The 14,517-nt window shown below is 41.7% G+C and overlaps 1 protein-coding gene across 3 annotated transcripts in view; it reads left to right on the top strand.

Moving 5' to 3' along the window:
- Positions 1 to 14,517, top strand: part of LONRF2 (LON peptidase N-terminal domain and ring finger 2) — a 103,117-nt gene that overhangs the window by 52,769 nt on the left and 35,831 nt on the right. For 2 of the 3 annotated variants that reach the window (XM_073614723.1, XM_073614724.1), the window contains exons 2-3: positions 8,682 to 8,800; positions 11,438 to 11,560. In XM_073614723.1, coding sequence (XP_073470824.1) covers positions 8,682 to 8,800; positions 11,438 to 11,560 — 242 coding nt within the window. Of the gene's footprint in view, positions 1 to 8,432; positions 8,452 to 8,681; positions 8,801 to 11,437; positions 11,561 to 14,517 lie in introns of those variants that run through there. The other variant, XM_073614725.1, reaches the window with a different exon arrangement.

The following is a 14,517-nucleotide window of genomic DNA, read 5'->3' as shown; positions in this document are numbered from 1 at the left end:
GCTGATCAGTTATCTTTATTATTAGTGTATTTTATGTGTGGCCCAAGACCATTCCTCTTCTGCCAATGTGACCCAGGAAGGTCTAAAGGTTGGACACCCCTGCTCTAATCCATGTTCTCATCCACCCAAACTTAGCCATATGTTTTACCTTCATGTATCTAAAAAATATTAGGCAGGGCAAGTGTATTGCTTCATATTTTGCACGTAATATAATGTTGGCTATTTTCCTTTTTTGTACATCTTTATAGGTTTGTCTCAGTGCGTTCTATACCACCTTCTACAAAGCTTAAAGTGCTCACCCATTGCAATTTATTTGTAACTCTGCCTATTTCGTATCTGGAACGACCACTCGATATAATGTGTATTTTTTTTTTTTTTCTTCCACTCCAGATGATAGTTTGGTGTTCACGTTTTGCCTGGAAACATGATTTTCTATCCTGCTGTTCCATCTGCCACACGTGTCCTCTGAACAGGAGAGTCGGCTTGGCCCTGTTACCTAGATACAGCCTCTTAAGAGTCTTAGTCATTGGTCAGGGCTTTGCCTGAGCTGCCGGGCTGTCAACATCATTGTAATCTAGAATATTGCTTGCACATGCTCACAGCTTCTTACTGGGGGGGGCATATCTTTTGTTTTTATTCTTGTTGGGTTTACGGTGGGATTTATCTAGAAAGTAAGAATGGCTTCATGTCATGTGCTGTGGCGTACAGTCATATGTCTTTTCCTTAATGTGCTCCATGTGACTGTCTTCTCTTGTGTATTTTTTTTCTTCTTAACAATCTTTCTACAGTCATAGCAGATGGCTGTATTTCCCTACATGACCCAAGGATCACATTTTTTCTCCTGTGCAATGCCAAGCCGTGATTTTCATCATTATTTTAATTATTTGATGGTCATTGACTGGTGCTAAAAAGTACTGGGGAAAGTGCTCTGATACAACCATTTATTCTCCAGCCAAGTCTAATGAATAATTAATATACTGCTACAAAAGTACTATATTAATGGTGGCCATATACGCTTGGATAAATGTTACATTTCTTTTCAGATCTTCCCCGATTAGTAATTTTCGATCTATAGCCAACAACCCATTCAATACTAGTTCTTTAACCACTTCAATACTAGGCACTTACACCCCCTTCCTGCCCAAGCCATTCTTCAATTTTCAGCGCTGTCGCACTGTGAATGACAATTGCGCGGTTATGCTACACTGTAATGGCCCGTACACACGGTCGGATTTTCCGATGGAAAATGTCCGATCGGAGCGTGTTGTCGGAAACTCCGACCGTGTGTGGGCTCCATCGGACATTTTCCATCGGATTTTCCGACACACAAAGTTGGGGAGCAGGAGATAAAATTTTCCAACAACAAAATCCGTTGTCGGAAATTCCGATCGTGTGTACACAAATCCGACCGACAAAGTGCCAGGCATGCTCAGAATAAATAAAGAGATGAAAGCTATTGGCCACTGCCCCGTTTATAGTCCCGACGTACGTGTTTTACGTCACGATCGGATTTTCCGACAACTTTGTGTGACCGTGTGTATGCAAGACAAGTTTGAGCCAACATCCGTCAGAAAAAATCCATGGATTTTGTTGTCGGAATGTCCGAACAAAGTCCGACCGTGTGTACGGGGCATGACTATGTGAATTTTGTTTTATATCATTTTCTTCACACAAATAGAGCTTTCTTTTGGTGGTATTTAATCACTCCTGGGTTTTTTATTTTTTCATAAAAAAAAAAAAAAAAAAAAGACCAAAAATTTGGGAAAAAAAAAAAAAAGTTTTTCTTAGTTTCTGTCAGTAAATTTTGTAAATAAGTAATTTTTCTCCACTGATGGGTGCTGATGAGGCAGCACTGATGGGCACTGATGAGGTGGCTCTTATGGGCACTGATTAGGTGACACTGCTGAGCACTGATAGGCGGGACTGATGGGTGGCACTTGGCACAGATAGGCAGCACTGGTGGGCACAGATAGGCGGCACTGCTAGGCACAGATAGGTGGCACTGGTGGGCACGGATAGGCAGCACTGATGGGTGGCATTGATGGGCAGCAGTGATGAGCATTGATGGGCAGCACTGATAGCCAGAACTGACTGGCATCACTGATGGCCACTGATTGCTGGCACTTGTGGGCACAGATTGGCCAATTGTGGGCACTGGTTGGCACTGATTGCTGGCAGTGGCATTGCTGGCACTGGTGGGCACTTAATTGTAATCAGGGCACTGATGATCAGTGCCCTGATCACATCCCTAGATGTCCTCTGTAAGGAGATGCCGCTGATCAGCTCTCCTCTCCTCACACTCTGTCAGTGTGAGGCGAGGAGTGCCGATTACGGCATATCCGTGTTTACATGTGACTGGCTGTGATTGGACACAGCCAATCACATGGTTAAAGCCTGTGGCTGCGCGCCCGAGAGTGGTCATTCTGGGAGGCCGTCATATGACGGCTGGGCGGGCGGCAAGTGGTTAAGGTAATACACTACACATTGAGAGAGTGTCACTGGCGCAAAACCAAAATAAAATAAAATCAAAAATGTGTAAACTAGTTGTGCTGCAACTAAAAACCAACACTAAAGTGAGAAAAATTGAAAAGCCGAGCTTCCTGATGACGCACTTCCGGTGCGAAAACCGTTGACGCTGATTCCCTGCGATGCTGACATCACATCGTGCCCACTAGCTACACTTAGATCGAGGCTTGGTCCGCACGTCGGCTCCTTGTATGCAGAGCGGCCATTGCAGGCCATTACTGTGAATGCTGGACAGACTTAGTGCTGGTATGAGGCACATTTACATGTGAGTGAGCAATTTTTAATTGTTATAAGGTTTATTTGGAGCAGGGGCTCATTACAACTATGTCCTGCACTAATGTGGAGTTCAGCAAGTGGAATCAACAAGAGCTATAGGGGACTCAGGAGATAGACAAGTTTCTGTTTTCCAGTTAACTTCAGGGCCTCCTTCCAGATTGTACCTCATTATCCTCAGCATCCTGTCATCATACCCTGAGTAGGTGGCTGGGCACAGTAAGGGCAGAATGAAGTATGTATAGTGCTGCTAAGTGCATGGAGCAGTTGCAGTGTTGAGCCAATGATATGCAGGACAGGCAGAAGACATGGAAGCCTGGGTACTGTGCAGGGGGGCAGAAGGCATGGGAGCAAGGGTGCTCTATAGTGCAGCAGAAGCAAGAGGCCTCTGAGCCCGGGTGCTATACAGTGCACATACACTATATTACCAAAAGTATTAGGACGCCTGCCTTTACACGCACATGAACTTTAATGGCATCCCAGTCTTAGTCCGTAGTGTTCAATATTGAGTTGTCCCACCCTTTGCAGCTATAGCAGCTTCAACTCTTCTGGGAAGGCCGTCCACAAGGTTTAGGAGTGTATCTATGGGAATGTTTGACCATTCTTCCAGAAGAAACATTTGTAAGGTCAGGAACTGATGTGGACTAATGAGCTCTAAGCTCTGTATTACTTACTTCTGATCGCTGTACCCTGACTTACTTTCAAACCCTGCACTCTGCATTACATACTACTTTACATACTCCGTTCACTGCACTCTGGTTTACATATTACTGACTTGTGAACTCTGGATTACTTACTCCTTATCCCCTGCATTGTGCGTCACTTGCTTCTGACCCCTTCTTTACATTCCACTGACCTCTGAACTTTGCATTACATACTGCTGACCTCTGAACTCTACATTACATACTATTGAACATTGCCATACTCATTCCAGAGCCCTGCACTCTGCATTATTTACTTAATGGTATCTGAACTGTTCAAATCTTCTTTACTTTTTAATAGGGCTTGCTAAGTTATCTCCTTAAAAAAAGCATGTTGCAACCTGTTGGTCTTTGATCTCCTTCAGGTTTCTCACGTCCACTTCTCCAGGGTTGCCTACCCCTGCCTTAAGTGCAACAAAAAGCCCAGATTTGAATATGCATGCATGTTATATACAGTGTTGTCAAAATATATTAAGGCAGGTATGCTTTTTTTTTTTAATGTGGGTGTTGGTATAGATTCCATAGGAAGGACCCATGCACATATACTAAAAACATGCACCTAAATGTGCATTGGACAGGTTGGAATGGGCCCTAAAGAAGAATGCATTATAGAAGGACATTGCATTATGCATTATTACTTGTTGACGCCACTGAAAGTTCTTTAATCCTTCAATTGTATACACTATTTTTATAGTTTTAGGCAAGAACACTTTATTCAGCAACAAATAAGGCATTTTTCTGATTAAATGCTAGTTATGGTATTCTGTCTGGCATTTGGAAAGAATGATCTGCTAAAGATACGTTTCAATGTTTGTTCTATGATAACTTTGATACAGTTTAGGTTTATAACAGTCATTTATATTATTCACCTAGCCTACAAGGAAGACATAAAGGTCAGCCAAGTTCTTACTCAGTGCTGAGGTAATTGAAGGTGGGGTACTGGCACCTGCAAGTTGTGATTTGTCCTTTTTGTAGAACAAATGTAATTTTAATGTGCATACGTGAGGAAACAGAGCTTTCCTCTAGAACAGTTTAATAAGTCACAAATGTAACGCATTTAAACTATCCAAGCTTTTCCAAGTAGATTCTTGTAGTTGTTTTTTTTTTCTTAGCATGTATTAAAGGTAACTACTGTACATATAATTTTAAAAAAGTGAAATATATTAAATAAAACACATTATAGTAGTACAAAATATAATATTTTTTGTGATCTTTTCTATGAGAGGTAGTAAATCGGGGGCTCATTTTTCTCAAATTACCAGACAATTATTTACTTTAACGGGGGGTTCCGGCCACTTTTTTTTTAAAGTCCGCAGCTACAAACACTGTTGCCGCTGACTTATTTTAATAAGGACACTTACCTCTCCAGCGAGCCTACGATGTCGGCCCCCCTAGGCCGATCCATCCATCGGATCGGCCGCCGGTGCTTCCATCTTAACGAAGGGAAACAGACAGTGGAGCCTTGCGGCTTCACTGCCCGTTTCCTACTGCGCATGCGCGAGTCGCGCGATGCTTTGTGAATGGCCCCGTGGTTTTCTGGGACACACACAGTTCCCAGAAGGCAACTGGGCCGCTCACCGAAGAGGAAGAAGCGCAGCGGAAGAGGCAGATTAGGAAGACTGCCTAGCAACAAGGGTTTCAGGTAAGTAAAATTTTTTTTTTTTTTTAAAGATTTTTGATGCAATTTTTTATTTTAGGGTGGCCCTCCACTTTAATTAAAACATACAAATCTATAATAAGGGCTGGAGAAGGTGCACACTGGTCCTGTGACTGTGGAATCTTTAAAGAGACCCTGTTGCCAGACTGCTCATTTTAACAAAAATATTCCCATAAGGTTATATGTGCATTTAGTGTATTTTAGGAATATTTGCCTAAAAAAGCCTTCTTTGTGTAGACATCCAAAAACCCTAGACCTCTACTGCTGGGCACTGCCATCTTGTTGAAAGGAGGGATGGAGCACTTTGGTCACAGAGATTATATAGACGCTTTCAAAAGAGGACAGAATTATAGTATGCAAGGAGGGAGGGGGCTATGCTGGGGAATTGAATAGTAGCAATTGCAAGTGAATAAAAAATAATATTGTATACGGAAAAGGGAACCTCTATAAGAAAGCCTGTAGAATGCTTGATTTTCGTGTGCTTTTGCCTACAGTTGAGGATAGGGTCTCTTTAAATAGCAGCTATATAATCCTTTGCCTTAACTTTATTGATTTTTGTTTCGGCTGTTTTTAAAACGTTTATAACTTTTTTGCTTTTTATATACATTTGTTTTTTCCAAATAAACACGAATACGTGAGTCAGACAGCAGTTTTTTTTTTTTGTTTTGTTTTTTAGGGTTCTTTCACATTTAGCAGGGGATCCTTGATCCGCTGCTGAATCAGTGCTGAATGAGAGTTTTTTTTACATCCTTACCCATTCAGTTTTCCTACGGCGGACTGGGGCAGACCCATGATAGCTCAATCGGCGGCTGGATGTAAACAATTATGTCCGGAAAAACAAAAAAGTTTACATCAGACCCATAGAGTTACATGGAGCTTCCGATCAGGTCTGACTGAAAAACTGACAGGATTGGCAAGCCTGTGTGAAGGGTCCCTCAGGCCGGGTTCACACTGGTACGACATACGCTCTGACTTTGCAAGTACATGTCGCATGACGTGTGTAAATCAATGGTTCCCTATGAGAGCTGTCTTAACTGGTCCGACTTTGGCCCATTGAATATCATTGAAGTTGGATCAGTGTCAGATCCTTTTCCTAACCATCCGACTTGTGACATCCAACATGGTTATTACAGCAGCAGTAAAAGGAAATTTTCTCACACTGGGATTGTTTTGATTGAGATAGTCTGACTTGTCATTATACCAAAGTCAGAGCAAAATCTTATCCTGTTCATTCAAGTCAGATTGAAGTAGGACCGATGTAGTAGGGCAGAGTAGGATGACAGTCGTACAAACAGTCCTGTCATACCAGTGTGAACCCAGCCTTAAAGAGAGAGAGCACAGCAGAAGCAGTTTTGCCTTCAGACTCTCATGTGAAATCTCTAATATTCAAAAAGGTGGGGAGAAGATTCCCTTAGCTTGAACTCATGAGTTCTGGAAACAGGCCCATTTCAGCAAAACAGCTGCACTATTTGTATTTCCAAAAAAGAAAAAAAGTATTTTTCACACATATATATATATATATATATATATATATATATATATATATATATATATATATATATATATATATATATATATTAGTTCTGTTCATAACGAAAAGAGGTAGAGATAGTCAGTGTGGAACATATTCCAGAGGGTAGTATTGGGGGCATTAGTGGTAGGTTGAATAAAGCACATAAAGCCAAGGTAAGTGTAGTAACAAGTTCTAGTTGCAATCTCGGAACACCCAATAAGAGGATAGTATGCGACCGGTCTAAATTACGTGGCATGTTCACCAATGCCAGGAGCCTGGCGGACTAGATTTGTGAACTAAAGATACTGTTGTACAAGGAGTATTTGGATTTTGTGGGAATTTCAGAGACCTGGTTCAACAGCTCTCATGATTGGCTGGCAACGATTCAAGGGTATACTCTTTATCGCAGGAATAGAGAAGGTAAAAAAAGGGGGAGGGGTATGCCTACATATCAAGAATAATGTACACGTGAATGTGAGAGATGACATCACTTATTGAGCTAGGGAGGAGGTGGAATCCTTATGGGTAGAGCTCCAAATATGAACAAATTAATGGGGTGGGCAACTACATAGCAAATGAGGTTTAATGTAGAAAAATGTAAAATAAAGCATTTGCGTGGCAAAAATATGAATACAATCTATACATTGGGGGAGAACCTCTGGGGGAATCTAGGATAGAAAAGGACTTGGGGGTCCTAGTAGATGATAAGCTCAGAAATGGCATGCAATGCCAAGCTGCTGCTAACAAAGCAAGCAGAATATTGGCATACTTTAATAAGAAGATCAACTCCAGAGATAAAATGATAATTCACCCTAGACTCTGGTCTGGCGGCACCCGGAGTATGCTGTCCAGTTCTGGGCACCAGTCTTTAGGAAGGATGTACTGGAAATGGAGCGAGTGCAAAGAAGGGCAACTAAGCTAATAAAGGGTCTGGAGGATATTAGTTATGAGGAAAGGTTGTGAGCACTGAATGTATTCTCTCTGGAGAAGAGACGCTTGAGAGGGGATATGATTTCAATTTATGAATACCATACTGGTGACCCCACAATAGAGATAAAACTTTTTCGCGGAAGGGAGTTTAACAAGACACGTGGCCATTCAAATTAGAAGAAAAGACTTAAACTACATAGAGGATTCTTTTCTTTACTGTAAGAGCGGCAAGGATGTGGAATTCCCTTCCACAGGCGGTGGTCTCAGCGGGGAGCATCGATTAGTTTTTTTAAACTATTAGATAAGCACCTGAACGACCACAACGTACAGGGATATACAATGTAATACTGACATATAATCACACACATAGGTTGGACTTGTGTCTTTTTTGACCCTCACCTACTATATATAAGTAGGCCAAGTTATTGGCTGGCTGTTATGTGGAACCCTGCTGCTGCTAGTGTACCTAGTACAGAGTGTTCTAAATATAGGGCAGCCCTGCCTGGAGAGAGCCTATTGATTCTGCCTCATAATAAGGAATCGTGAGTCTATTTTTAGTTCTAAAAGAGTGTGAACTGGCAAATGTGGAGCAATGCTCTAGTTCATGTTGATGTTCTCTGGATTTCTGTTTTATTGTGGTGGATTTCATATATTGTAGGTTATGCCAAGCCTCATCATATTGAAGCTGAACTCCAGGCAGTTCTAACAGATAGAGATTAATACAGCAAAATATTATTCGGTATATAATTAAATGGGAGCAGCTAAGTACCTGCATTTGATCTTGTATCAGCCTCCTGCAGTCCCTGTGTAGTAGAGCTCATATTGCGTAGCTTAAGAAACATAAATTCAAGGTTAGGTGGTGTATATTCTATATTCATTTTCTTCTTTATTTATTTTTCAGTTTTGTTAACATCACAAAATGTACTTGGGATGAATTTGAAATGGATTTGGAAAGGTTAATCATTAGTGGAGATTTGCAATTTAATATGTTTATGAGCCTTTTTTCTGCATGGTTTGAATGTATTGTTTGGTAGCAAAAGTTTAACTTGATTTTTTTCATTTTTTTTATTTCTTACCACAGCTCCCAATGATTCATTGCTTAAAGTACAGCGAGCAGAGCTCCACTCAGCCATGAAGAACTTCAAGCAAGCTTTTAATGATGCGGATTGTGTCTGTAGAAAACAACCTCTCTGGCCTAAGGTAAAACGAGGAGCTCACTATCAAAAGCATTTATACTTTTATTTAGGCATTTATGAGCCCTTTACTGCACTGAAGAGACTGCAGACTTTTACTTACTTATAGAAGGAGATTGTTCATGGGTTTACACCCATCCGTTTATGAACTACAGGAAAGCTGTAGGCTGTTTAAAGTCACACCTTTTAAGATCAGCTGCAGAGAACTGGCTAAAAGTCCTATAACAAGTCTATACAGGCAGATCTCAGATGAGGCCGGGTTCACACTTGTACGACAAATGCTCCGACATTGGGAGCACATGTTGCATGACGTGTGTAAATCAATGCTTCCCTATGAGAGCCGTCTTAACTGGTCCAGCACAAGTCGGTCCGACTTTGAAAAATGTTCCTGCACTACTTTGGTTTGACTTTGGTCTTACTTCAGCCCATTGAATATCATTGAAGTCGTATCCTTGTCCTAACCATCTGACTTGTGACATCCGACATGGTGATTACAGCAGCAGGAAAAGGAATGTATGTCACACTGGGATTGTTTTGATTGGTCAAAGGACAAGTCAGACTATTTCAAAGTCGGAGTAAAATGATGAAAGTAGGACCAAAGTAGGACCAAAGTAGGACCGATGTTGCAGGGCAAAGTAGGATAACAGTCGTGTTGTGCCAGTGTGAACCCAGCCTAAGGGTCGGTACTCTGAACAACCCTTAGCTCTTCTGCGGAAGTTAAAGTGATTGTAAAGTCTAATTTGTTTTCTATAAAAATAATATAATAAAATTTAAGTATAGAACCACTTATAGCAGTCCAGTTGCATTTATTTCCGGACTGGTTCATGCAGGTCATAAAAAATGAAATGCTGAATGCTATGATGTTTTGTAAATTAAGCTGTGAGGGGGATATTTATTGTGACCTAGAATACAGTTAAAGGTGAACTTAACTGCACAAGAATGCTCTCCCCTTCTCCTCTTCCATATTGCCATTAAAAAAAAAAAAAAAAAAAAAACATTGTGTGCACAGATGCGCTGCAGACTCTTCCAGGTATTTGGGAGCAGACATCGTCTAGTGGCTCATCTGCTTGGCGGGATTTTAGTGCATGCTCATATGCCACCAGCTTCCGGTATATGGGCACCGTAGTGCCCATGGCATTTGTACGCATGTGTGGAAATCACCCACACACATGCAGTTTCGCTGCAGAACTGGCACTGCAAGGCTGGCAGTCAAAAATAAATAATGCGTGCACATACACTTGCAAATGTGTGTTAGATTTTTTTTTTATCCATAATTGATATAATCCATATTCCAAAGGCAATGCTACCGCCTGAGGGAAGTGATTTAATCATTCCCCAATGGGAAACTCTCTGTAGGCACTAGGTTTGTTCTTTGTCTGGAGTGGAGCATGTAATAGATTGACTCTGTCCACCTCCAATTTTCACTCTCTCCTGCTGTTTCATCAGCCACTTGTTACTTGTTTTACTACATGCAGCTGGTTATCAAATGAGATTGGAGAGTATTGGGCAGAACTGTTAGGAGCCACATTGTCCTGTACAGTGATGTGCTTTGCCCCATATTTGCATAAAGAGCATAATGATATACTTGACATATAAGAGCATAACTGCATACAGGGCTTGACAAATCCTAGGTCCCGGGTGACTAGAAACTGTCACGGCGCCTGAGCCCCCACCTACCGTACAGGCGCGAGCAATACCCCACTGCCCGACGCCCCAGCATCCGACCCAGTTCAAACATCCAAAAACAAACAAGAAAAACTCCTGCTTTGCTGCTTACTCGCAGCAGGGCCAACGTTTTTCCTTTCCTCCCCACACACCAGCCAATCTGCCTGCACCATGGCCCACCCCCCCACGGTGCTGGAGGCCAGCAAGGAGATGAGCAGAGCCTAGCCCCACACAGTATGCCACACACCACAACACAAACCAAAAACTCCAGCCCCAAAGGGACAAGCATCTCCTGAAACCACCCAGTAAGAAAGCTGTCCCTCCCAGCAGCCCCACAACCGAATGAGACAGCTGCCCGGCCCCCAATTAAATAAAACATTTTAGTTAAAAAAAAAAAAAACGAACTTTTTTAGCTGGCTCCTAAATTCAAAGAAAATTTGTCAAGCCCTAATTGCATACTTAAAGGGGGATGTGGAAAGTCTATGTGCAGCCAGCAGAGATCAAGTCAGTTGGTCATAGATAATGCCAGGCCCTGCTGTGTGGCCTGCACAGCAGCTGGGAAACCTAGGTGTCACAGAGGAAGCTTGGTCCTACAGCTTGTCTGACACAGCATGTAGGAAACTCTATGGGAAAGCATGCATAGTTACATACACTATTTTAACTAGTTAGCTGAGTTATACATGACTCGGCTAACCCTCTATTTTGCATGGTCATTATAATGTATGCATATAGTTGATGCCAATACCAAGTCTCCTGCTCCTCCTCTGGACCACATGCCACCTTTTCATTTTATTTTCTGAGACCTATATCCTTTTGAAAAGCAAGAGCTCATTAGTACTTTTTATGTCTCTAGAGAACATCATTTAGTTTACCGTTAATGTAATCCTGTGTTCCAGTTTAACAGGATTATTTTTAAAAATCATGGTACAAGATGTTTGGTTAATTGCTTCTAAAGTATGTCACTTTGCTGTGTGTATAGGGGCATTACGTGAAAGCGCAAGCTCTGTCTGGACTGGGAATGATGGAGGAGTCTTTGAAGGAGTTTCTGTATTGTGTTGCCTTAAATCCTGAATGGAGCTCAGTAAAGTCAGAAGCGCAAAAGGTATTATTCTATACATCCTTTCATATCCGTGCTTTATATAGATCTATATAGCAGTGCATATTTTCACCATGTTTTCCTTCTGTATCTTTACCTTTTTAACGAATTGACTTATTCTTTACCACTTGTTCTTTGAAAAATGTTGAAGGAAAAGATGTGTCTACACAAAAATGACATTCAGTGGATGCTGGGGTGTTAGAACATCTAACTTTTTCTTGTATCTCTTAGGGATGCTAGCAGTGACATCTCTTTGCTTGAATTCCCAGGTCAGCATACCTACTGCAGGGATTTGTAAGAGATCCCACTCTTCCTGCTGGATTTCTGTTATATTTTATACTATGGAGAATGCAACAGGTGGGGTGGAAACAACCCAAAGTGGATAGGAACACTGAAATCTGCAAGATGGCTGGAAACAGTGCCAAGACCTCTTGCAGAGTGATATCACCAGTTAAGTTCCCATAATGTATAAGAATCCAGCAGAAGACCTAACCAACTAAACTGTACATATAATGATGTAGTGCTAATGTAGTGCCCCTTTTATATGAGCCCTCCTAGATGGCTCCAGAATTTACCATCATACCATGAATCTTCAAATAATGGGCAAACGCTTTCACTCAACAAACGCTTTCACTCATCAAAATGATAATATTTTGAGACTGTGCGTTCCCCCTTCATCAGGCATGAGATGACGAAGGGGCCCTGCATGACCCAAAACATTGCTCTTTATCATTGTGATGTGGCATATTTGAAAAAAAGGGTTAGGTCCTTATTTGAGGATCCATGGTATGCTGGCAAATATGTACACTGATCAGTGATGTCACTAGTTCCCAGCTGGTTGTCGCACCCGCTTGGTTTCTCAGCCTACTCCAAGAACATGTTCGATGGGAATATGGTTTGTCCCTTTAAATTATAGAGTGGTATCAGGAATTTGCTAGCTGACATCAAATCCCTGCAAATCATTTATGATAAATGCCTCTACTAGCTAACATGCAACCCGTCAATGCCCAGCTTGCTTGTTTCCTCCCAGAAGGAGGTTTTAGGAAGCCAGTAAGACCAAAAGTATTATTGAGCCCCTATATGTAGACTGTTTGTAGTAGAGCTAATGTACAGTTCTTATGCAGTGATCTTAACTAAAGCAAGAGACAATATTAGGTGGCATCTAGTAGGTCAACCACTTTTTCTTGTATGTTTATGCTCATGGAACCCTTAAGTGGTATAGTTCTATTTTCTTGTTGTCTGATAAAAAACTGGCCCAGTCAAAAAGGTTTTTTGGGGGGTAAAAAAATGTAGCGTTCATCCCTAAATTGTTGATGATATTATATTTTAATGGCCAGCAAAGCATATTTAGAATCATGTTTATCTGAAGCATTTCTGCCATTCAGATGGTGCTTTTTTATTGTTGTAAATCCTCAGCACCTACTCTGTATAAGCAGAAGTGTACATTTAAACGTCTTTTTATTGTATATCAATTTGGTGTAGATTTGTAATTTATGTCTGTTTTCTTACATAATTCAAAGTAAGCTTTATTATTGGAAAATGTGGGTGATGAAGAAACATCATCCTGTACTAGTAACTCCATGCAAACCTTTTCTAGATATTTTGATTGTCTTGCATGTCTGCCCATTATTTTACCATTCAAGGGTTCTGTTTATGCCTACATGAAAGGGCACAGTCAGGGCTTACCATATTGTCATACTGTGCCTTCTGATGTGTGAAAAATACATCTGTAGCTGCCAACTTGATTTTTTTTTCAAAACTATTCCTGAGCTCCTTTACATAGATGATATAAGGTTTTATAGGAGACGTTTCCTTGTAGCTATACAGAGGCACCTGCCCCCACCACCCCTTTTTACTTTAGACCTCCAGCTAAAATGTCCAATTTTAACTGGAACACTGCAGCTAAGAATTAGTATTGCAGCATCTCAACTGAGCCATAATGGTACTGTATGAACAAAATGAAACACTGTTAATATGAAACACTGTTAATGCACCACGATAATTACACGATAATCCAAAACATTGCACTAATGGGGCACTGAATGCGGATTTTAACAGGTTAGCAAAATGTGGACAAAGTAATTTTTTGAGTCCAATTGGCCTGTATTAGGTAGTTCATCGTGAAGATAGGGCTCCCCCAGGAGAGGACATAGTTGAGAAATATAAGTTTAGGTCAAAGAGAGCACCAAATGAAAAATCATTAGGAGTCAAAAGTTTTTTTTAGTTGATCACAAAATCCCCTTTCGTCAAGGCTGGAGTATAGTGACGGCTGGTGTTTTTTTTTTTTTTTTTCTTTTGGGGGGGGGGCGGCAAATAATGCACCCACACCCACCATCCCCCAATCCCCCCCCCCCACCCGTCGATCAGGTCACCCGCACCCCCATCCCCCCCTCCACCCGTGGATCAGTCATTCAGGTCAATCGTACCTCCCAACCTCCCCACCCCCCAACAGGTCGGTTGGCTGGCCCCGCACTTACCCCATCAAGCGGGCAACGCTTCCCCACGGGTGGCGGCTTCTCGTTCATCTCCTCACAGTGGCCATGCGTCTCCTCTTAGGCGGCCAATAGGATCGCCTGTCCTTTCAGCCAATCGGATGACGGGTCTCAGGACCCGCTTCCTGATTGGCTGGGAGGAGAATCAGCGTGACAATAGCAAATATTAATTCGCTATTATCACATAACTGGGTGGGCTCAGAACGCAGTGCTCTGCGCCCGGAGCCCACCCTTTTTTCAAGCCTATTAGAGCCTCTCGCTTTAATCACGTGCTTCAAAAAACAAAACAAAAAAACCCCATTGTAATTCATGCATCCAGCGCCCTGCATGTAGATTTGGGGGCCAGACGCATGGATGGGGGGGCTGTGCCCCTAATGGACGGGATGCCACTGCTGGAGTAGAAGTTTAAAATAACACATTTGAAAATGATTATAAAGAAGAGGTTGCTACTAAAAATACACATGTATGACA

This window comes from Aquarana catesbeiana, linkage group LG02, assembly GCF_042186555.1.
Source record: "Aquarana catesbeiana isolate 2022-GZ linkage group LG02, ASM4218655v1, whole genome shotgun sequence".
Lineage (NCBI taxonomy): Eukaryota > Metazoa > Chordata > Amphibia > Anura > Ranidae > Aquarana > Aquarana catesbeiana.
This window is presented reverse-complemented; position numbering and strand designations above follow the sequence as displayed.